The sequence below is a fragment of the Zingiber officinale genome, chromosome 6A (genome assembly GCF_018446385.1).
Source record: "Zingiber officinale cultivar Zhangliang chromosome 6A, Zo_v1.1, whole genome shotgun sequence".
NCBI classification, from domain to species: Eukaryota; Viridiplantae; Streptophyta; class Magnoliopsida; order Zingiberales; family Zingiberaceae; genus Zingiber; species Zingiber officinale.
In genome coordinates, this window is record NC_055997.1 from 24,044,459 (window position 1) to 24,070,496 (window position 26,038).

Consider the following 26,038-nt stretch of genomic DNA (forward strand, 5'->3'; position numbering starts at 1 on the left):
GTGCAACATCCCTCAGGTCAAGGTTGATCTGGTTGACCAAGCTTGAGTTTTGGTTTGGGTTTCGATGTTTGACAATGCAAGGTTGATTGAAGAAGAGTCAAGTAGGTCAAGGATGACCGGATACTTGACTGGGAAGTCCTAGTGAGTGAAGCTAGGCAGGAGGAAAATCCTGGTGAGTGAAGCCAGGTGAAAGACCTAGTGAGTGAAGCTAGGCAATTGGGAAGTCCTAGTGAGTGAAGCTAGGCAGGAGGAAAATCCTGGTGAGTGAAGCCAGGTGAAAGACCTAGTGAGTGAAGCTAGGCAATTGGAAAAGTCCTGGTGAGTGAAGCCAGGCAAGAGAAATCCAGATGGGTCAAGGTTGACCAGACATCTGGTGAGAGTCCAAGTAGGTCAGAGGGACTGACCGGATACTTGGCAAGAAGAGAAAAGTCCAAGTGGGTCAAAGGGATTGACCAGACACTTGGTGAGAGAGTCCTAGCTGGTCAAGGGTGACCGGATGCTAGGTCTTATGTACCAACAAGTCATGGTTGACTAGATGTTGGTTTAGGGGGCTTTGGACTTGGTTTTGGGCAAAAACCAAGATCTGGATTGGACTTGGTATTGGGCAAAATCCAGCAGGTTTGGATTGATCCGTGGATTGATCCAGCAGGTTTGGATTGATCCGTGGATCGATCCAGCAGATCTGGATCGATCAGTGGATCGATCCAGAAGATCTGGATCGATCCGCCGATCGATCCGGTGAGTCCCCGCGAACAGAACCCCTCTGGATCGATCTGTGGATCGATCCAGAGGTCCCAATCGATCAGTGGATCGATTGGGACGCTGCTGCTTCACGCGATAAGCGTTGGATCGATCTGTGGATCGATCCAGGCGTTTTTTCAGAGCACAGAGGCGCTCTGGATCGATTCATGGATCGATCCAAAGCCTCCCCGATCGATTGGGAGCATTCCAATCGATCGGGATTCGACCGTTAGCGTCGATTTAAGCCGCAGGCGTTCATTTCCTTTGGTATCACTTCATAGATTCATTTCAGATCTTCACCAGTTTCTCCACAACTCTTCTCAAGCTCGAGATCGCCAGTTCTTGAAGGTTCTTGGAGGCTCTTCCAAGTCAAGAGGCGGATCAAAGCAAGAAGAAGAAACTAGGGTTAGGGTTTGTGCACTCATTGTAAGCTTGTAAGCTTGTATTTCTTTACTACCCTTTCTTCTTCTTGTATTGAGTCTTGTAGGGCTTCTCCGCCCTTGGTAGTTACCATAAAGGAGAGTTTCATTAGTGGAGGGTGCGTGCGTTATGTGGATCCTTGGATTAGTCACCTCCCTTGGAGGTGGATACCAAGTAAAATCCAAGTGTTAGCGTGTTTGTATTTGTTTCTTTGTATTTCCGCTACGCATCCTTGAAGAAACAAGCAACGCCGAGCACCGAGCGAACGCGACGAGCTATTCACCCCCCTCTAGCTACTTTTCGGTCCTAACAAGTGGTATCAGAGCGAGGCCGCTCTTCACCGGAATCATCGCCGGAAGGGTCAAGCATAACAAGAAGAGCTAGAGGGTGAAGAAGTTGAAGCAAAATTGTCAAAGTCAAAGAAATTCAAAAGCTCAACTTCTACAATGGAATTCCGAGATGGGCTCGGATTCGACACGAGGGTGGCTCCACCATACACTTCCACGAGCTTCAATTCTTGGAAATCAAGAATCGAAAATTTTCTTATGATGGAGATAGAGCAATGGTTTGCTCTTATGGAAGGCTTCAAGACTCCAACAAACTCAAAGGGCAAAGTTCTCAAGAGGAGCAAGTGGAGCCAAGAGCAAGTCCAAAGGTGCGAGGCCAATGACAAAGTGACCAAGCTTTTGGTCAATTTATTGCCAAGCACCATCCTTTGCAAAATTGTAGAAGTTGAAGATGCAAAGGAATTATGGAGTAAATTGGCCAAGCTTCATGAAGAGTTCCCCTCCACTGTACCTAACCAAGAAGAATCCAAAGAGGGTGACTCATTGGAGCAAGATCAAGAGGAGGACTCCGAAGTTGAGAGATGCTCAACTTCCGAAGAAGAGGAAATCCAAGAAGCTTCATCCTCAAGGGAATGCATCGAAGGGAACAAGGAGGGAGCATACTCCTTGTTTCATATTCAAGATGATGAAGCCTCCACCTCTAGGATTGAGGGGGAGCGATCCTTGGTGACGCCGGATCAAGAAGAAGGAGAAGCCTCTACATCCGGGTCAAGAGACGAAGAGGAGGAAGAAGATTCTACCTCCACAAGTCAAGAAAAATCAAATGGAGGGGAATCAAGGTCCAATCAAGAGGAAGCTTCCACCTCCGGATCCAAAGGAAAAGATGCCACCCCTACATGCAAAGGTATAAATATTTCAATTAATAATAAAAATCATATTATATGCTTTGAATGTAGGGAACATGGACACTACAAGAGCAAGTGTTCTAAATTGGCCAAGAAGAAGGGCCAAGTGGCACAAAAGGGCAAGGTGAAGCCCAAGGAGACCATCCCTGGAACAAAGAAGAGCAAGGAGCACATTGTGTGTTTCTCTTGCAATCAAAAGGGGCATTACCGGAGTCAATGCCCTAAGGGGAAGAAGATGGTCAAGGCTCAAGGAGGAAGCTCAAGTCAAGGGGGAGCCTCTAAGGTAAAAAGGAAGGTAACTTTTATTGAGCCTACCCCTCTAAATTATGGTAAAAAGTATGATAGTTCTAACTTATATCATTTTAATGCTATTTACCATGAAAATAGGAAGCATGATAGCGTTAAGGAAAAACATATAGCTTTTCATGCTAAAACCACCACACCTAGAGCTAGGAATGTATGTAAAAGTCTAGGCAAAAACTCTAAGGATTTTAGCTACAAGCCTAAAAATAAAAATGCTCATAAATTTAATGGAAAACCAAAGACTAAGGACTTAGTGATAGAAAATCAAGTCTTGAGGTCAAGGCTTGATAAAATGGAAAAGACCCTAAAAAGGATGGAAAATATCCTAAAAGGGCAAAATGAGCATAGCCTAGGTCTAGGGGTACAAAAGTCATCCAATGGCCATAGAGGTTTGGGATACAAACCCAAAGCCAAAAAGGATGTGCCTAGTTATCATAGGGTTCCATATAGTTATGGAACAAGCCCTAAGTCTAGTGGGCAAGCCAAAAATACAAGGGAAGATATCCCTAGAAGTATCTTTGCAACCAAAGTGGCTAAGACTTCTAAGAAGTCTAAGAAAGTCACTAACAAGGTCACAAGGGAAGCAATCCCTAGAGTTGACCTAGAAAATGTGACCAAGGCTTCTAAGAAACCCAACAAGGTCACTAGGAAGGTATCTAGGGAAGTTATCCCTAGTGAGTACCTAGAGCATCCAAGGAGCACCAATAGGTGTTGGGTTCCTAGGAGCATCTTCTCTACCCCATAGATGGGTTAGAGAGTGTCAACTCCGATTAGAAGGGTAGTTAACCCAACTTTGAGGAAATTGACACTCAAGGAGCATTTTCAAGGTTTTTGTTAACCTTTGAAAATGAAATGGAATTATTATTTACTCCTTGAAAGAGTAAAATGTGCCTAATGGTAAAAAAAAAAAATTGATTTTTTTCTTAAAATGGCATAAATTGGGAAAACCTAGAGAAATACCAAGTTGGGATTTTGGTATTCTCTTAGAAATTTAAGGCAATCCGGGCTTTGATTTATGTGATTATTCTTGAGGAAAAATGGAATATGCCAACATTTGAGGATATGCTTAATTTTTAAGTGGCATAAACAAATCAAGAGAAATAGAAATGTAAATTTAGGTTTTGGCATTTCTTTGAAGCATTTAGGGCAATCTAGGTTTAACGTTTTAAGTTAAAACAAGTGGTATATTTTGAGTTAGCTAAGTGGTTAAGGATACTTAGAAAGGTAATCTAGGTATATTTTATTTATGCTAAACCTTGCCATAATTGTTTGCCCATTATATGCCATGGCATCATGTTTTTTTTATTATTATTCATATTTTATTATGAAAAATCTAAAAATACCATGTCATGACATTCATACATCATGTAGTTATAGAAATCTTTCTTTTGAAAGCTATTTCTTTTTGATGTATGCCATAACATTATCATGCATTGTGTTTAATTCCTTAAAAGCAAGGACAAATGGCATTTATCAACAAGTGTTGTCAACAAGTGGTATTAACAAGTAACATCCTAAGTGGATGTTCAATATCCACAAAATGCCTAGATAGATATGCATGATCCCTAGATTAGGACAAAACCAAAATTTACATCTCACAAAAACCTATAAGATGACTTGTATGTGTTTTGTGCACAATAGATACAAGTGAGATGTTAGGATGATGAACAAAACTCAATATGTTGATTTAGTGCATTTCTTTGAGTTTTAAGTTCATCAAAACACATAGTTATGTGTTTTCCCATCATTGGGAAAGTTAATGTACAAGTCATGTGCATTAAGCTCAAGGAACATGGTGGGATATTGGTTGTGAAAATGTTTTTAAAATGATTTTGGAAAACCTTGGTGAAGGCTATCTTTTGATAGTAATCACCATTGAATAGTTAGACACAAACTTGAAGAAAACACTAAAGTTTTTGTAAGTTCTCAAGTTTGTGTCAAATTCTTAAAAATATGATGTATTTTTATAGAAAACTATTTTTCCATGATAAATTATAACCTAAATAATGTCTACACAAATTTTTACGATTTTTGGAATTTTGTAGAATTTTCTAGGGGTTTCTGAAATTGGCTGAAATTGAATTTCAGCAATTTCAGGCCTTCAATCGATCAGTGGATCGATTGGAGTGCCTCAATCGATCAGCCGATCGATTGAGAAGGCATTTCTCGCGAACAGAAGTTCGCTGGATCGATCGGCCGATCGATCCAAGAAGACTGAATCGATCAGTGGATCGATTCAGCAGGGTTCAATCGATCGGAACCCAACTCCAATCGATTGAAGATGCTGATTTTGGCTGGGAAAGCTTATTTTCAACATTTTGAACCTATTTTAGTCTAGGTAACCATTCCAAACTCCTGAAAATACATTTGTATACATAAAAAGGGTGTTTTCGTGTGGAAAACAAGGATGGATTGGTTAAGGAAGGCTAAGTTGAAGTTTAGGTTGAGGTTTGTTTCAAATTTTGAATATTTGAACCTCAAAACTTCTAAAATTGGGTTTCCTAAAGTTTTAGGGATTCCGAGTCATTGTTGGTGCAATGACAGAAGTTACCACCATGTCTTTAGGGGGAGGGACTCTTTAAAGACATGAAAATTATTTTTCATGAACCTTGAAGGTGGTTAACCTTCTGTTAAGAACATGCTCAAGGTTGAGCGTTTGAACTTTAATGGGGAGTGGATATCCGCATTGTTCAAGTGGTTTCAAGTGGATAATGCTCAAGGATGGGCATTTGCCTACATTGGGGGAGAATGTAGGGTTAAGGATAATGAAGGGTATGGGACGTTCATTATCGTGTTGATCACAACGAGTGAAGTTGTGAACAACGATGAGCAACTCTTCAGGGGGAGAGTTTTCAACAAGTGAATTTGTTGATGTGTGCCCAAAAATGGGGCATGGTTTGATGTGTGCCAATAGGGGGAGAATGAAAGGGAGTAAGTTAGGCTTTTATCACCTAGAGGGAGTTTGCCCTCTTAGGAGGAGAATGAAGGGCTTAACTTATGTATTCATTACCTAGTGGCATGAAGAAGGTTTAGGCTATGGGATTAGCCTAACTTACATGTGGTATTGTAAGTGATAGTGTTGGTATTGTCAAACATCAAAAAGGGGGAGATTGTTGGTGCAACATCCCTCAGGTCAAGGTTGATCTGGTTGACCAAGCTTGAGTTTTGGTTTGGGTTTCGATGTTTGACAATGCAAGGTTGATTGAAGAAGAGTCAAGTAGGTCAAGGATGACCGGATACTTGACTGGGAAGTCCTAGTGAGTGAAGCTAGGCAGGAGGAAAATCCTGGTGAGTGAAGCCAGGTGAAAGACCTAGTGAGTGAAGCTAGGCAATTGGGAAGTCCTAGTGAGTGAAGCTAGGCAGGAGGAAAATCCTGGTGAGTGAAGCCAGGTGAAAGACCTAGTGAGTGAAGCTAGGCAATTGGAAAAGTCCTGGTGAGTGAAGCCAGGCAAGAGAAATCCAGATGGGTCAAGGTTGACCAGACATCTGGTGAGAGTCCAAGTAGGTCAGAGGGACTGACCGGATACTTGGCAAGAAGAGAAAAGTCCAAGTGGGTCAAAGGGATTGACCAGACACTTGGTGAGAGAGTCCTAGCTGGTCAAGGGTGACCGGATGCTAGGTCTTATGTACCAACAAGTCATGGTTGACTAGATGTTGGTTTAGGGGGCTTTGGACTTGGTTTTGGGCAAAAACCAAGATCTGGATTGATCAGCCGATTGATCCAGCAGGTTTGGATTGATCCGTGGATTGATCCAGCAGGTTTGGATTGATCCGTGGATCGATCCAACAGATATGGATCGATCAGTGGATCGATCCAGAAGATCTGGATCGATCCGCTGATCGATCCGGTGAGTCCTCGACGAGAACCCTCCGGATCGATCCGTGGATCGATCAGAGTCCCAATCGATCGATGGATCGATTGGGACGCCGCTGCTTCGCGAATGGCCGGATCGATCCGTGGATCGATCCAGCGCTTATCATAAGCGCCGGATCGATCCGTGGATCGATCCAAAGCCTCCCCGATCGATTGGGAGCATTCCAATCGATCGGGATTCGACCGTTAGCGTCGATTTAAGCCGCAGGCGTTCATTTCCTTCAGTATCACTTCATAGATTCATTTCAGATCTTCACCAGTTTCTCCACAACTCTTCTCAAGCTCGAGATCGCCAGTTCTTGAAGGTTCTTGGAGACTCTTCCAAGTCAAGAGGCGGATCAAAGTAAGAAGAAGAAACTAGGGTTAGGGTTTGTGCACTCATTGTAAGCTTGTAAGCTTGTATTTCTTTACTACCCTTTCTTCTTCTTGTATTGAGTCTTGTAGGGCTTCTCCGCCCTTGGTAGTTACCATAAAGGAGAGTTTCATTAGTAGAGGGTGCGTGCGTTGTGTGGATCCTTGGATTAGTCACCTCCCTTGGAGGTGGATACCAAGTAAAATCCAAGTGTTAGCGTGTTTGTATTTGTTTCTTTGTATTTCCGCTGCGCATCCTTGAAGAAACAAGCAACGCCGAGCACCGAGCGAACGCGACGAGCTATTCACCCCCCCTCTAGCTACTTTTCGGTCCTAACATTAGAGATAATAACCAACAATCTCCTACTTAGGCTACTTGTGAGTTGTATATGAAATACAAGTAAAATTTTAGTTGATATTAAATTTTATGGGTACAAGATACCCTTGTAACAATCTGGTCAATTAACTTCATTGGTATAGGACTAAAGAGGTCATAACTATTGTATATGATCGTAACAAGCTTCAACAGTAATCACAATACCAATGTCATTAATGACATATATCAAGATGTCGATGTGTAAAGTAGAAATTACATAAAATATGATAAGTACATGTCCATTTCCAACTGATCCTAAGATTATCCCAAAAAGGTCAGATCATATCTGCAAATACTTTATACTAAACTACAAGAGTAAATCATGATGCAAGCTTTATGATTCCAAAGAAATCTATATCACATTTACAAATACTAAATGCTAAACAATAGTAGTAAATCATGATATTACAATTTAGAATGCCCAACAAACAAATAAATCCCATGAATGTTTTGAACTTTAAGTACGTACAATAATCAAAATAAAAATATTTTTCTTTATTATCAAATTTAGGGTAATAAAATAAGTACATACTCCCACTAGCTGAGTTCTTCTTCTATAAGGACTCTTATATCCAAAACATGCTCATGAAATATCTTAGCCATTAAGACTTTGGTGAGTGAATCGACCAACATGGAATCTGTGCTGATGTACTCTACCATGACTTGATGACTTTGAATACTTTCCTTTACCGCTAGAAACTTGATGTCAATGTGCATAGACTTCGATGAACTATGTTTGTTCTTCGCATAAAGTTCTGTGACTTCATGATCATAGTAGATTCTCAGTGGCCTATCAATGACATCAACAATTTGCAATACTATGATGAAGTTCTGTAGCTGAATTCCGTAATTGGATGCTTCATAGCATGCTACCAATTTTATTTTCATAGTCATTTATCATTATCAAACAAGTACTTAATATTATTTAATTGATCAATTTTGAAATTGTAGAGGGAGAAAAAATTAATTGCTGAAAATGAGGAAGTTGATAGATTGATGCTTTGGTGTAGAGCTTGTAAGGACAAATCTAGCAACATAATAAATATGGTGATAGAAGAAGTCGTTGAAAAACTTATAAATATTTAGTTTTATCTAATTAGCATATTGCCTAGCTAAATGATATTGGTGTTTTTGGATTGCTTTGTTACATCACTTATTCTAGGATGACTTATTGGAAAAGAAGGTCAAAGGAGAGTTCAAATCTTCTGGGATGAATGATGTATTAACTACTGCCTTAGGAAATCAGGAACACTATGGACGGGTTAGAGGTGTGGGAGGATGTGTAAAACCCCAACTCTACTTTAAAACTCCAAGAAAGAATAGGGAATTGGTCCCAAAGGATTCGATCGACAACTTCAAAGAACATTCGGAGGAGAATAAGATCTTGAAGGCTAAAGTAGAGAAATTGAAGGCTCAACTTGCTCAGGTCATTAAGGATCAAACTTGTAAGACTGTGATATCAAACAAGTCCTCAAACATGAATGACCCAAAATGGAGAGATGATGTGAAGGTTTATGAATGTGACACTTTAAACTTGGAGGTTCTATATTTCTCAATTCTATGTCAAATTAATATCTTTTTCCAAATACAAATTTTTATATACAATTTCTTATTATTTTTAAAGTGAAAAAAATATAATTTGGCTATGAAACAACGTCAAAATGTGGTAGTGTATGACATAATACTATCAGAAGGAGATCCAAATATATTGATTCATCATGTTCCACTTGGGGAAGAAAATTTCAAGGTATCTATTAATATTATTTTAGATGAAGGTGCAGAGCTTACAATCCCAATTTGGTCTGGACCAACAATCATCAATGATGCTGTCGGAACAATTGTTGCTTGACCTCAAGAGTTGATAATTTTACCAACGAAGAAGGTACTTTCAATTTTTATGAAAAGTTGGTATTTGAAAAAAAACCTCAATTATTTTTTGAATACTCATATGAATGTTTTAAAACATTGTAGAAGAATGTGAAATCTTAATCATTTGCTCTTTCAGATGTTCATGGTCATCAAGACAAGTACAAGGAAATTGAAAAAATTTTGCTGATGACATTCAAGTGTATATATTTGTATGTTGTTAGATTTATGCCCAAAGATGAGAGAATACACATAGAATTTGATGAAGTTATGTTTGTGTAATACCCCGATTCTGAGATTCTAGTTAAGTATGACTTAAAAGGTTAGATGGTACTATCCATATCACCAAGGTGCACCTTCCTTTTCGGAAGCCCAAACTTAAGAACTCCAAAGTTAAGCGTGCTTGGCTTGGAGAAATTTGAGGATGGGTGACCTCTTGGGAAGTTTTCCAGGGTGCGTGCAAGTGAGGACAAAGCACGCTAAAAGGACCTCCGGTGGTCTGTGGAGCTAGTCGTCAACCTGATGGGCAATACTGGTGGTGTTTCCGATTCGGTCTGGGTGGGGCCCGCCTGGGCCGGGGCGTTACAGATGGTATTAGAGCGATCTTGCGACCGTGAGTGCGCCTGTGGTAGGAGAACCCAGGGCGCCACCTAGCGAGGGAGATTCTGGGGTTTATCTGTGGTGTGATTCGTGGTTACACAATGAGGATGTTGTGTCTTTAAGTGGGGGTGATTGTAATACCCAGGTTCTGAGATTCTGGTTTGGATAATACCATCTAACCTTTTAAGCCATACTTAACCAGAATCTCAGAACTGGGGTATTACATTTTGGATGTCCTAAAAGTGTATGGTTGTTAAGAGAAGATATCTTGCGCTTTATGGAGATTAATGAGATAGATGTTAGGCAAATTTTGGTTTACATGGGGTATGTTATGTCTTAAATACAATATTTGTTCACATGCTATGCTTTATTCACAATATTTGTTCACATGCTTTTTCTTTGGTTTACATGAGGTATATTTAGATTTGCCATTATTTTTCCATTACATTGCAATTACCTTGCAGTTACCTTTATAAATACTTGAAGAAAGAAAATAGAGTTGAGTACGTTTCCTTTGTGGATCATGGTCACATACCTACATGCTGTGTGGGTGAAGAAGGCAGGAAATTGTCACAACATATTGCTGCTCAGTTGGGAGCATCTAACAGAGATAGCATCTGTTTCATCCCATACAACACTAGGTAAGATTTTAATTATTTATTAATTCCTATTACATACTATTCAATGTTATATTTTTAATTGTACAGGTACCATTGGATTCTAACTATAATTAATGAAGATAAGAATATGATATATTTATTGGGCTCATTGAGTAACAGGAAGCGAGACTATGCTTGGCAAACTATTGTGACCAAGTAGGTAGTTGATTATGCTTATTGTGAATGCATTCAATTAATTAGAGGTTGAAAAAAACTTTCTATTTTTTATAATGTAATGGGGTCAAGATATATAATGCATCAAGGGATATTTCAAAAGAACCACATTTTAAATAATTGATGGTATGTATTATGACTATGTATTTAGACATTAATGAATAATTCTTATTATTTGGATTGTGACTTATCGCATGATATTTTCAATTTCCTTAGGGTAATATAAAATAAAATGGTGGTGTTGAATGTGGATATTGTGTAAATACGGTACATGAAAGAAATAGTCTTGGATGAATATCTACAATTGGAGAGGAAGGTGAATTTCTTCTTTATGAAATATCTTCTTTATGAAATATTGATTCATTTTGCATTGACCCTTAAACTTCTTTTAATACTTCAGTTTGCAGCATCAAAAAATAAATACTATTATAATCTCAGTATAATGAAGTCAGAAGTGCATAGAGTGAATTCATCTACTTCTATGTGGATGTTTAAGTGTAGGCTATGATATAAATTTTGGATTGTATTTAGTGATTTATGGATACAAAATCTTTTGGGTTATGATTAAATATATCTTTATGAATACATTTTGGGTTGTATTTGATAGATATTTGTGATATATTTATTCAATTTTAGTGATGAAAAATATTGTATTGTAGTAAAATATTATGATATACACTTTTGTAAATTAAAATTATATCATAGTAAAATATGGTCAATTACTTCACCACTATAGATAAATGATGGAGTAATATAAGACAAAAGACTTCGATAAATTTAAATAGTGACATGGTTAAAGAAACTATTTACTTCATCATTATCAAATTTGCGAAGTCGTTCGTATAAATTACTTCGCTAAATTGATTTTTTTGTTATAGTAAAATATGCTCTATTACTTCTATACTACGATGAAGGAATGCAATAAAAAATACTTCAACCAAGCCAAATTATGTAGAAGTAAAATTAAACATTTACTGCAACAGAATACAAAAATTATGAAGTCGTATATATATTTTACTTTGTCAATCAAGGTAACCTATGAAGTAACATATCATCAACCACTTCAGTACTTTTATTGATTTTGATGAAGTAATAGAGCCTTTTTACTTTAAAAATGGTTCAATTTTGAACTGATTTTGGACCGGTGATAGATTTCGATAATTGTGTGACGAAGTAATAAATTAACATTTTTTACTTCATGTGCGTTTACTTCGGTAATTATCTACCTATTACTTTAGATAATATCCGAAGTCTATTACCTATTTTCACATAGTGTCAGCTTGCCCATTTGTCTGGGGGTGATAAGGAGTGGAAACTCTATGTGAAACTCCATATCTTCTTAGCATAGCCTTCATGTGTCTATTGCAAAAATGTGACCCTTGGTCACTAATGATCACCCTGGGTACCCCAAACCTGCAGAAAATATGTGACCTGATAGAACTACAAACAACTAAGGAATCATCAGTTCTAGTGGGGATGGCCTCCACCCATTTATAAACATAATCAACTACCAATAAAATATATGAAAATCCAAAAGAGACAGGAAATGGACCCATGAAGTCAATACCCCAAACATCAAAAATCTCACAAAATAACATGTAGTGTTGAAGCATTTCATTCCTAGGTTCTATGCCCCCATTCCATTAACACCTATCACATTATTTATAAAAAACATAGGCATCACGAAAAAGAATAGGCCAATATAATCTACATTCTAAAACTTTCATCGCAGTCCTCTGTGGTTCAAAATGTCCCACAAAGTCAGTTGAATGACAAAACGTAAGTACATATTGAAACTCAAAATTAGGTATACATCTCCTAATAATTTGATCACTACAAAATTTCCACAAGTATGGATCATCCTGTACATAATATTTTGCATCACTTTTTAATTTGTTCTTTTAAGTTTTTGAATATTGTGACAGAAAAACACGTGCAACTAAAAAATTAACCAGATTTACATACCAAGGTGACTCACCATGCATCTGATAAAGCTGCTCATCTTTAAAATCATCATCAATATTCATATGATCAGAATCTCCCTTGATCCTGCTCAATTGATCTATAACCAAGTTTTCCTTCCTGCTCCTATCACATATCTCTAGGTCAAATTCTTGAAGCAAAAGCATCCATCTAATCAATCAAGGATTGTCATCCAACTCTTTCAGGAGGAACTTCAAAGCTGCATAATCAGAAAATACAACAATGTGAGAACAAAGTAAATATGATCTGAATTTATCTAATGCAAAACAATAGAAATAAGCTCTTTTTCTATCGTGGCGTAGTTTGCTTGAGTTGCATCCAATGTTTTTAAAGCATAACTGATCACATGTGGTGCTCCATCTACTCTCTAAGAAAGTACAACTCCTACAGCATGGTTAGATGTATCACACATCAACTCAAAAGGAAGAGTCCAATCTGGTGGCCTAATGATAGGTGCTGAAATCAAAGCCTCCTTCAACCTCTCAAAAGCTTTCTTACACTTCTGATCAAAATGAAATTCCACATTTTTTTTGAAGCAACCGAGATAATGGAAAAACAATCTTACTGAAGTCTCTAATAAATCTCTTGTAGAATCCTACATGTCCAAGAAAAGCTCGAACATCTCGCACACATGTGAGGTAAGATAAAGAAGATATAGTGCTAACTTTAGCAAGATCTACCTCAATACCTCTCCTAGAGACTATATGACTTAAGACAATACCATGATCAACCATAAAATACTATTTTTTAAAATTAAGTACTAAATCAATCTCAATGCATCTATTTAAAATCCTAGACAAATTCTTTAGGCATGCATCAAATGATGAACCATATACAGAAAAATCATCCATAAAAACTTCCATGTACTGCTCTAATAAATCACCAAAAATACTTATCATGCATCGCTGAAAAGTTCTTGGAGCATTGCAAAGTCCAAAAGGGCATGCGTTTGTAAGTGAATGTACCAAAGGGGCAAGTGAAGGTGGTCTTCTCCTGGTCCTTCGGGTCGATACAAATCTGAAAATATCCTGTGTATCTATCAAGGAAGCAGTAGGGTGACTTTCTTGCAAGTCTCTCTAGCATCTGATCAATACAAGGCATGAGTTAATAGTCCTTTATACTTGTTTGGTTTTGCTTCTTGTAGTCCACACAAACTCTCCAAGAATTTTTTTAATATGGTGGGCACCAACTCATTCTCTTCATTAGCTACCACTGCCACTCCTGATTTCTTTAGAACTACATGGATGCGACTTACCCACTTACTGTCAGCAATAGGATAACTGATGTCTGTCTGTAGAATTCTAGTCACCTTTTTCTTGACTACATTAAGGATTAGTGGGTTAAGTCTCCTCTGTGGCTGCCTCACTGGTTTCACATCCTCCTCCAAATAAATCCGGTTCATGCAAATAGAAGGACTGATCTAGGAATGTCAACAAGTGTCCATCCAATGGCTCTCTTGTGCTGCCTCAGAATTTATAATAATCTCATCTCTTGCTCTAGCTCCAAATCATGGGATATAATGACAAGTAGCTACTGATTCTCTTTCAAATAAACATACTTCAAATGTTAAGGCAATGGTTTCAACTCAAGTGGTGACTAATCAATAGATGGTAATCTTAGGGGTAGTGTTACTACTTAGCAATCCTCTCTACACATAAATCTTCTCCTATGGGCAATCCTAGGGGTAGTGCTTATTCTAAGCAATCCCTTACACATAAATCATCTCCTCTGGATGAAAATAATCCATATGAAATAACATCCACTCCCATGTCTAAAACATCCTCCAAATCTGTAGAAAATACCTCACTTTTTCCAGCATCAATAAAATATGAATCTGATTCAATATTTGAAAAGAAATCTATGATGTCCAACTCCTCTGAGATATCCACACTAAAAAAAGAATGATCCTCTCTAAGATATCTCATAGCATCAAAAATGTTGAACTGGATCACTGTGTCTCCTATCTCCATAGAAAGTGTGCTTGCATGAACATCAATCTTTGTCCTTGTAGTCTTCAGGAATGTTCTTCCCAGAATAAGAGGTGAGCTATTGGCTGGATAGTCTTGCTCCATATCTAGGATATAAAAATCTACAAGGAAAATGAGTTCTCTCACCTTCACCAATACATCTTCAATAACTCCAGCTGGGTGAGCCCGACTACGGTCAAATTCTATAGGCTACAATAGTCCAATCCCTAATGTCTGAAAAAATGATCTTGGCATAACATTAATTAAAGCTCCCAAATCTAGCATAACATCCTCAAATAAATTACTCCCAATCTCATAAGGAACCGTGAATACTCCAGGATCTTCACACTTCTTAGGTACTGGTTGAATAAGTGATGATACATTCTTTCCTATACTAATCAACTTATTCCCCTTCAATTTCTTTTTATGTATACAAAGATCCTTTAAAACTTTTGCATACTTGGGAATTTGCTTAATCATTATGAGTAAAGGAACATTTACCTCCACCTTGCTAAATAACTTCACAAGCTCTTGAAATTCTCTAGCCTTTTCCTCCTCTACATTCTTCCTTGGTTGTACTTTTCGTTGGGGAAAAGGTAGAGGAATTGAAGGATCTGATTCTTGCTGTGTTGGAATTCTTGCTTCTAGAATTACTGAAATATTGGAATATGGAATTTACTGTACCGCCTCAGAATTTCTGGTACTTCCAGAGTTCAAATAACTCTTCTTCTATTATTGCACTAGGTTTATAGGATCAATATGAATGGGGTTTGAGCTTGAGTTTGGATGGAAGTCAGTTGCTAAAAAGTCCAAATCATGGTTGTTTGAGGCTATTCGAGGGCTACTGGAATCTGGAAAAGGAACTATAGGAATTTTTTTTTACAACGTCATCTGTAACTTGCTTTCCACTTCTCAAAGTTAATGCAGTAACATTACCCTTAGGATTAGGTATTGATTAAGAAGGCACTTGACTTGATTCTTGAGCTTGCATTTGATTAATACTGGAAGCTAAGTGTCCAATCCGCCTCTCAATATTTTACAAGGTAGAATCAGTTCTTTGATGGTGTTGCTATTGCTGTAATAAATGTTTCATCATTTCCTTCATTCTAGATTGATGTGCATCTGAGTTTGAAGTGTTGGAGCTTCCTTGAATCAAACTCAGTCTTGATAGAGTTGAAAGTTCTTGCTGATTTTGATTATGCCTTTATTGAAAATTCTGTTGTTGCTGATTATGCTGCAATGGATACTGACTTTATTGATTATGTTGAAAATTAGGCTAATATGGCTGATGCTGCTAGAATGCATGCTGATTATACTGAAATGAATTCTGAGCAGGTTGAAAGGTTGCTGAAAAGTAAGACATTGCTGTAAATTCTAACTGGAAGTTGGTTGTTGATAAAATGAATTACCATATTTCAAATTTGGTAGATCTCTCCAACCAAGATTATAAGTAGAAGAATGAGGATCATATTTTTGTGGGAATTGAGCTCTAGAAAATGTTGCTAATGACTCATCTTGATGTAGATTGGGACATAACTCTGAATTGTGATTTTGGCTCGAACAAATACCAAAAACTCCCCTTGATTGATATAGAAATTATGTACTCAGAAATGAAGAAGTTTGGCAAGCATTGGCCAATACCAATTGCTTTATCAAAGAAGTCAACTCCAACAAAGAACTCCTTATCTCCTTTTGATCATTAGAGAACAATTGAACCTCTCCTATTCCTTTTGTAGTTAATGACCTACTCCCAAATTATTGTGAATTCTCTGCCATATTAGAAATAAGATCCCTAGTTTGCTCTGGAGTTTTGTTCACTAAAGCTCTTCCAGCTGCTGCATTTATTATACTTCTATCCATGGGTAACAAACCCTCATAGAAGTACTGGACTAATTTTTATCCCTTATTCATATGATTTTTTTTTGGCGCTTTAGAAGTGTAGCACTATGACAAATGCAAATATAATACAAATGTTGGGATTTTAATTTTTTCAAATGAGTTGAAATGATCCAAGGGCGTCTAGTAACCAAAATGCAATCCAAGAAATCACCATGGGAACTAAAATACAAAACAATTCAGATGAATCATGACTATTCCAAAGTTATCCAATATCCCGTCTTAAGTGAAGTGAAGGTAAGATCCTTAAGGTTCTTATCTCCATATAATACTTAGCTAATTTTATACTACTAGAGATAGAGAAAAGAGATACATTAAATCTACTAGCACTATATCCATAATAACATGAATCAAAAAATGAATGTGCTAATAATTTTACTATTAGACAAGTCAGCAGCAATGTGAGGATTGATGTTCTCGATATGCCACAAAATAATTTTGAAAAGATAGTCAAAGTGGCAATCAAAACAAATTGAATAAAGACTGACAAATACTAACATGAAAATAAGAAAAGGTATAGATGCATCATAAAACTGAAAAATGAAAATAAGAAAAACAAATGAAAGTGCTAAAAATGTAAACAAAAGAAATGCAAAGGACTCAAACTGTGTAAACATCCCCCCCAGACTTAAACTTTTTATCATCTCGATGAAATCAGTATGGTGGTGGAGGTGGAGGAATGGGAGGTCCTTATCCTTGTCGACCAGAAGGGAAACTAGGCATACTAGGGTCTGGCCAAGGTACTCATGGTAGTGGTAAAGAGTGTCTACCTAATGTCTTGTTATAACCATAACCTTCATAAACTCTCTCATTCTTGCCTAGTTAGTGTTATAATCCTAAACAAACTTAGCCACATGACCTTGGAAATTCCTCGTGAACTGGAAATGATCATGTACCTCTTGGAACTGGTCGTCTGACAACTTCAAGCGACCCTCCAACATTTGTTGTTGGGCACTATACTTCTTATGAAGTGAATCCAAAGAGGCACAGAAATTAGAAAAATTAAATCTGGAAGGACCCGCACCCTAGGAAAAAGAATGCCTAGCAGGTTTTGGATATCCGGATAGTTGCGGGTGTCTAGATGATGAGGGCTTGATGTGGAGCTCGGTGTCCTCTACCAGCGGTGGACAAACTCGGGAGCTACGTCAGCAATAACTCAATTAACAAGGTTGTGAAGTGTGGTATGCTTGGAAAAAGGTGGAGGTATTGGAAAACCATCCTTTCTAGGAAAGGCAAACTCGTTCTCATCCCGAAAAATCATTTCCATGGCAAGACATGCATCGATATCGATCTTGTTATTGCCATGAATGACTTCTAACTCATCAAGTTCACAATCCAGATTTCTAGCTATTTAGGTAATAAATCTGCCAAAGACTATCAACCCCCGAGGTTGCTTTCCAGGCTCTCACAAGGTTTTACAGAAAATGAAAACTAGTATCAAAATCAACTTTATTAAGCATAGCCCAAAGAGAGTAAAGTTCTACCTTTCTAACTACCCCATCACTATCCCCTCTACCAAATATGATTTTTCTTATTACAAGGTGAAGGTATCTAAATATGGAGTTTTGCATGTGGGGAGCCTTAGCTCTAGAGGGATCATAAGGGGTTTTTAACTCAGTATAGAATTCCAAAACCCATTCCAATTAAAATTCGAATCAAATCTGTGAGAACCACCGATAGGTAGGCTGAAATAATTATTAAAATTACTAAATATCCACTGGAATTCTTGGTTCATTAGTCTAAAACTGATATTACCAATATAATCCTCTTTGGAAGTGAAGTGGACCTCAATTGAACTTAAAAACTCAAGGACAAGACAGGGATATGTCGGTAGATGTGTGTACATCATATTGTTCAAATCAAAAGTGCTAATCATCCAATCCATATTATCCCTAATACCCAAAATATTCATGGTAGTTGGATTCATATATCTAGTGCAAACAATCTTTTTAACAATAAGAGAATCATATCTAGATTTATGTTCTTCATTTATAAAAATAATACGATACTAATTGTCGTTACCTTTGTCGCATGCACTCCGCTTGCCTTTGCCCTTTGATATATCTTTTCCTTTGCCTTTGCCCCCTCCCAGTTCTTTTCCTCCGCTAGATCTGCCACTTCCACATCGGCTTCTTTTCAAACGATGAGATATGATGGGAAAATAAGTGAGGGAGAATGATTAATTGAAGAAAAAGGAGGAGAGATTTTGTGAGAAGAGGTAGATCATGAAAAATGAGGTAGAAGAAGAAGAAGAAGGATTCTTGGATTTGAATTTAGATTTAGAATTTAGATCTAGATCTCGATCTTGGAGAGAGAGAGTCTAAGATTTAGATTTGTGATGTAGATGAAGTAAGATTGAGGAGAAAAAGGAATGGAGAGAAGAAAGGTGGAGAAGGTGATTTTGAGGTGGTGGTGCGGTGGACATGGCCTCGGCACAACCATGTCTTAAAGACACAGCCCGGTCGAGGGTTTCTCCACACAGTCGTGTTGATTGACATGGCTAAATTCTTCTTCCTCTCGGCTGGGTTCACATAGCCGTGTTGATTGACACAACCTAGGTCAGCTTCCTCTCTGCTAGCTTCACACGACCATGTGGATTTACACGGTCATCCTCTTCTTTCTCTCTACCAGGACCACACGGCCATGTGAAGTCACATGACTGCCCTCTTCTTTCTCTCTGCCAGGACCACATGACCGTGTGAAGTCAAACGGCCTAGTCCTTTCCCTTCTCTTCTAGCTTCACACAACTGTGTGAGGTTACATGACCGCCTCTTTGAAGTGTGTAAGGGTTGAATTTTCTACTCTTTTAACTTTGCGGAAGCTGTATACAACCTGAAAACAAAATTAAAAATGGCTAAGACTAAAGAAACAAAGTTGTAAACTGAACTGACAAGCTTCACTTTAAACCTTTGCCAAATATCAAAACAGAAATTTGATTAGTTAGTGCTTCTAGCACTAACAGGCTATTGTCTTAGAGGTGGCCGAGGAAGCGACAATAGGAGTTGCAGAGGAGGCAAGTCTGGTCGTCGACCCAGGAGAAGGAGTTGCCAGCTTCGAAGTAGATGCACGCGCGTTGGGGGGGGGGGGGGGGGGGGCGGTTAGGGTTTTATTTTACCGATAGATGTTGGCCATAGATGATATGGTAGAATTGTGGCAGTTGCTCACAGGAGGAGGAGGAGGAGTGACATCGGTCGATGGGTCGGTCACCAACCAAGTGTGGTTGCTTAATAGATTCATTCCATAGCATCCTCACTAACTGCCGCAGCATCATCGCCTCCCTCTTCCTTCTAGAGTCGCCCCCAACTATCCTCTCTTCTCTCTCTCATTCTCGTTCGCTAGAACAAAGGTTGTGAGTTCTTCTCCCACTAAGACCCCACTAAGAGGAAGAACTCTTAGTGGGAGAAGAGAAAAAGGAGATGAGTCATAGAATGAAGGAGGTGACTCCGAAATTAGGGTTCACAAAGGGGAGTTGGAGAAAAGGTTATATGGAGACTTTTTAAAGCGAGTTTGAGTTGAAAAAAATACAATGGTTATTATTTCATTTACAATGATTTTTAACTATTGTCTAATTATCACAATAACAATAATTATACACCATTATTCCCAGCATTGTGAAAATACTTTCATTGACAACGGTTCATAAACCGTTGTCCCAACTATTATTCAGATAAAAAAACCTCTTAATGACAACAGTTTTGGAAAATCATTGTAAAATATATTATTATTTAAAAAAATTGTTGCACTAAACGACAACGGATCGTGTAAAGCCGTTTGTCTTTTGTGTTATATGTGTACTCAAAGATAATAATTTTATCTTTTACAAAAATTGCAATGGTTCTCTTAAAACCGTTGTTATTGTGGCGTAGTCTTTTAGCATTTTTGTTGCCGTGGCCCTTGCCAACTCTTTATTGGACTTCAAACCGCCTAGTATCTGATCAACTATGGCCCATTTAGACTTTTTCTTTGTTTGAACTTCTGATTACTAAGTGTCTAATTAATTATGATCTACTTGGACTTGTTTATTGTCAAATAACTATTATTTAATCAACTAATTAACCTATTTGATGTCTCACTTAATCAATTAATATATTGATCAAATATCAAAATTATAATTAAACCAACTCGGGTTTAATCAACTTTCAAAAGATGGATGCACCAATAATATTTAATTGGACAAAAATTAAGTGACCTTTTCCCAATCAAGCAACAAAGTCGGACTTAAGTTCATTAATTAGTTAGCCAACATGCTCGATCTCCTATATTTCTAGCCCTTACATCATGGGCTTAAATATTCACACTTATCACCATATATATTTGATTGTCGATCAAATATATATATTTTTATATTATCTGATTATCGATCTTACAGTAAGATAAACTACTTACTCCAAAAACATCAACATCGAATGTCATCTGCTAGCTGCTCTCGCCCTTCCACTTTGCCAAAATTTCTTTGCGACGACGGGTTATGATCTCATATGCATGCCAAGTTAGGTTGTTTTATTGTGTAAATTTCTATTATTTTTCTTTTGTTTTCAAACATCATGGAGAGTGGAAAGGAAAATGGGTGGAAATTAAAGACCATAGGAAGACCACTAATTTAATTTGTTGGAGGGATAAGGTGTTCGTCTTGGTGGCAACATTCATGTATATATGAATTTTATAAAATATTTCCATGTGTGAATCTTAACATAATAATATTTTTATTTAAAAAATTCACATATTAATCTCCAACCACACTAAAAACTTAATGGAAAAATTGATTTATCATCAGTTATTTAGTTATTTAAAATTATATATGATTAAAATTATCTTAAAGAAAATTCATAACTGAGCTAAACTTCAAATTCTAAAATGATTCAAATCATACAAACAAGTTCACCTCTTGCTGAAATACTTGAAATCAGGCAACACAATCTCACAAATACATTTTTTTATCAGATTAGTCGAATTAGTCCATTGCTTTAGCACTTTAAAAGTAGTAAAAGATATATTAATCCATTGCTTAATCGCCTTACCATTACAACTACAGTGTATTGAGAATTAACAAGGAAGAGGAAAAGAGAGACTGAGACACTGGTCTTTCAATTTCCCCAATCAGTTCATGCATGCTCTCTTATTTCTAATCCTTACATCACGCGCTCTCTTATTTTCTTTGGGTCGATATTTTCTTTTTGAAAAAAAACATTAATATATTATTTAATTTGTTTTAGCCCACTATAATTGCTGTGGGCAGATAATTCAGATTATATTTAATTGACTTGGAGGGGCATGAGTAGGAATGTAAATGAGTCGAACCGAGCCGAATAATATTAGGCTCGAGCTCGAATCGAGCTTTTAAGGCTCGAGTTCGGTTTGTTTTAGAATTATTAAGCTCGGGAACAGATCGAGCTCGGCTCGTTATTAGTTCGATTATCAAAGTTAACAAGCCTAACTCGTTAAGTGAGCTCGGGCTCATTTTCTGGCTTGTTTAGAGTTCATTTTTGGCTCGTTTTAAAGCTCATTTTTTTGGCTCATTTTAAAACTCATTTTAAGGCTCATTTTAGAGTTCGTTTTTTTTTGTTTGTTTTAGAGCTCGTTTTTTGGCTCGTTTTAAGACTCATTTTTTTAGCTCGTGAGTCTATACACGAACATATTCGTGAGCTCATGAGCCAAATATCCTTAAGCTCGAGCTCGGCTCGATAAAACTGTCAAGCTCAAAATCAAACTCGAGTTCGACTCAATAAAATAAACGAACGAACTCGAATGAATTTTTTACTGAATCAAATTCCGAATAGCTCGCAAATCATTTAATTCATTTATATCCCTAGGCATCAGTGTGGATTAGTTAAGTGAGGTTTAGATCTTCTATAAATGCATGCAAGCTAAGGAAGAGAGCTCAAACAATCCGGTCATTTTAAGTGCTTTGCTACTGCACTGGCATGGTCATGGAAGCTAATTCCCTCTTCTCCCCTTTCTTCTTCATCACTCTCTTCCTCGGCTTCTTCATAATTTTACTGATAAAGAGATCATCAAGGAGAAGAGTGCATAAGCAACAAGCTCCACTCCCACCCTGCCCGCCCAGGCTTCCCTTCATCGGAAACATCCACCAGCTCGTCAGCGGCAACCCTCACCGTATCCTCCGCCAACTCGCTCGAACTCACGGACCCCTCATATGTCTCCGACTCGGACAGGTCTACCAAGTCGTCGCCTCGTCCGTGGAGGCTGTGGAAGAGATCATCAAGCGCCATGATCTCAAATTTGCTGATCGACCAACCGAATTGACCTTCTCCCAAATATTGACCTATGGCCCGCGGAACGCCGTCATGTCCCCCTACGGTGGCTACTGGAAGCAGATGAGGAAGATCTACGCCATGGAGCTGCTCAACTCCCGGCGTGTCAAATCCTTCGCTACCATCCGCCAGGATGCCGTCCGTAAGGTCACGGTTGAGATCGCTGGCAAGGCGTCTACTCAAACACCTGTCAATCTAAGCCGGCTGATGATGTCCATGACTAATGAGCTAGCGATTAGAGCCGCGTTTGGTGACGAGTGCAAACAGCAGGCGGAATTCTTGCACCTGGTGAAGGAGGCAATAAGCTACGTGAGCAGCTTCGCGGTGGCTGATATGTACCCCTCGCTCAAATTCCTGGATACTCTCACGGGATTGAAGTTCAAGTTAGAGAGAGCTCGTGGAAAGCTCGACAAAATCTTTGACGAAATCATCGCACAGCGTCAAGTCGCAATGACCGCCGAGCAAACAGAGGAGGATCTAATCATCGATGTACTTCTCAAACTTAAAGATGAAGGAAATCTAGAATTTCCAATCACATACGACTCCGTCAAGGCCGTCATCATGGTAAATGAATTACATACTTATATATCTTTCGATTGCTATGTGAAAGAATATTTATTATAGATCTTTTGATTGCTAATAACTTATAATTATCTTTAGGAAACATTCTTGGCAGGGACGGAAACATCATCAACGGTTATTGAATGGGCTATGTCAGAGTTGATCAAGAATCCCAGTGTAATGGAGAAAGTCCAAAATGAGATGAGGGAGGCTATGCAAGGGAAGACCAAACTCGAAGAGAGTGACATTATCAAATTCAGTTATCTAAATTTGGTGATCAAGGAGACGATGCGGCTCCACTCTCCTGTCCCTCTGTTGTTGCCGAGAGTATGCACAGAGACGTGCGAGGTCATGGGATATCGAGTGCCCGCTGGAGCTCGAGTGCTCATCAATGCATTTGCTCTGGGCAGAGATGAAAAGTACTGGGGGTCTGATGCAGAGAGCTTCAAGCCAGAGAGATTTGAGGGCAGCTCGGTGGACTTCAAGGGCTTCAACTTCGAGTTCTTGCCATTTGGTGCAGGGCGAAGGATGTGCCCTGGCATGACATTTGGGTTGTCGTCGGTGGAAATTGCACTGGCTCACCTCCTCTTCCATTTCGACTGGAAGCTTCCGCGAGGCATGAAGATCGAAGATTTGGACATGATGGAAATTTCAGGGGTGACCGCACCAAGGAGATCACCCCTCCTCGCGCTTGCCCAGCCAATAATTCCACTGCCATAGCAACTTCATCTTTTAGCCACAATAATATTGCTAGCGCTTTATATAGTGTTTTATATAGTTTTTGATATATATATATACAATAAGAGACACATGCATATCGAATGTTATATGAAGTAATTAAACCCCAGTCGTATTATCTTCGTAATCTCCAACAGCATACACAGAACAGGACTTTACTGGGCGCCAACCCAGGGCATCCCAGCAAGTAGCTCAATAATTTTAGGTCTCAATCTTTTTATGACGTAGGCATGGCTGGACTTTGCTAGGCTCCAGCCCAGTGCACCCAGCAAGTAGACCAACAATCTTAGGCCTCAACTGTTTAAACGTTGCAGTTGTTTAAGAATAGATTGATACATGTTTAAGAATAAATTGACACCTGTTTAAACATGTGGTAAAAGACGATTCGTTCATCCCAGCGCCCCCGTCAATCCGTCCCTAGGTCAACACGGAGGAGGTAAATCACTGGTGGCTACTAGCCATTAATGCAAATGACCAAGACATAGGGGAGGTTATGCTCGGTCACGTCGAGTTTCGATCTCAAGACCTCATGTGACAACACCTCATATCTTAATCATCGCACCGCCCCGAGAGGACGACACCTGTTTAAACATGACGCATGTTTAAGAATAAACACGGCACCTATTTAAGCCCATCTTTTTTAACTCTAAGGCAATAGAAGATCCTGGCTGGCCATTGATGATCTCCCATTGTTTTAATTTGCTCATGCGATTGTTTAATGAGATCATGTTTAAGAATAAACACGGCACCTATTTAAGCCCATCTTTTTTAACTCTAAGGCAATAGAAGATCCTGGCTGGCCATTGATGATCTCCAATTGTTTTAATTTGCTCATGCGATTGTTTAATGAGATCTTTAATATATTAAATTGAAACTCATTTAGAAATTTATAAATTAAAGTTTTAAAAGATCATAACTTTTAAATTGTATGGAACTCATAACAACCCGGTCTAACTCAAAAATGCATATTAAAATCTTTTTGGTAGTTTCGAATATTTTTGTATTGATTATATTAGGTGATGTAATCACAAAACACTCAAAACAAAGTTTCTTTTATGTAAATTATTTCATTTACATTGTTCACTTGTATTTTTGTTTTATTTTTTATTGCTTGTTTAATAACAGGTAAAAGCTTTCTCCATCTCCTTAAGGTATCTCACAAGGAGAAAGCTAGTGATGATTTTACTAAGAGGGTAGGCCATGGAGTAGAAATTGAGAGTTTCAAATCACATTAAATTAGTATATTGTGCATGTGTTTTATCTTGTACATTTTGTTTCTATTATTTCTATTAATATATTGTAGAGAAACACAATGATCGACAACGAATATGAAATTGTAAAAAGTTAATCACCTTCCTCTAGCGACGTCAACGATCGCAACAATATTGAGATTTTGAATTTTGGGCATGGTTAGAGTCATGAAAGTCCTAGGAATATATTAATATTATTATTAAGCGAACATGATATGTCTTAGTTCAATACTGAGTTTGTGTCAAATTTACTCAAAGTTGTATAAATTTTAGAAATTCACAATAACCTATCTAGGGTGTAAAACTAAGATCAGAAGGTATAGGGAAACTCATTAGGCTCTAAGAATGCATTGATTTGATTTGAATTGATTCAGATGTAGCTAAGGTTATTAGTGAGTTTGACCGAAACTCACTCATAGTCATATAATATATAAATTTAAAAATTTTAGGTATGATTAAATTTAGGAGAGTCCTATAAACACTTTAGTGTTATTATTGAGTAAATACAATATGTCTGAATTCAACAGTATGTCAAATTTATTTAAAGTTATATAAACTTTAAAAAACTTAAAATAGTCTATATAGGATGTGAAATCAAAGTTGAAGCGTACAATGAGACTCAAGAAGTTACTAGGAGTGCATTGATTTGATTTGGGTGGATTCAAATGTGGTGGGTAGGACCGATGCACATGATACGGGGGATGAATCATGTGTATTTTAATTTTTTTTAGGTTTTTAAAATGAGTGCACAGCGGAAAGAAAGAAAATAAAACACAAAAGGAACAGAGACACGGTCAGTTATTTGGTTCGGAGCA

At 37.9% G+C, this 26,038-nt stretch overlaps 1 protein-coding gene across 1 annotated transcript; it reads left to right on the plus strand.

Moving 5' to 3' along the window:
* Window positions 1-22,287: 22,287 nt before the first annotated feature.
* Window positions 22,288-24,040, plus strand: LOC121996139 (alpha-humulene 10-hydroxylase-like). Its single transcript, XM_042549981.1, has 2 exons — window positions 22,288-23,238; window positions 23,335-24,040. Exons 1-2 carry the CDS (start codon window positions 22,324-22,326, stop codon window positions 23,953-23,955), a joined length of 1,536 nt encoding a protein of 511 aa, XP_042405915.1. The 5' UTR covers window positions 22,288-22,323; the 3' UTR covers window positions 23,956-24,040.
* The last annotated feature ends 1,998 nt before the right edge of the window (window positions 24,041-26,038 follow it).

Excerpts from the sequence above, each read along its gene's own strand:
- LOC121996139 (XM_042549981.1), top strand. The coding sequence starts at position 22,324 with ATGGTCATGGAAGCTAATTCCCTCTTCTCCCCTTTCTTCTTCATCACT. Across the intron at positions 23,239-23,334 it reads CCGTCAAGGCCGTCATCATG|GAAACATTCTTGGCAGGGAC; the intron begins GTAAATGAATTA and ends AATTATCTTTAG.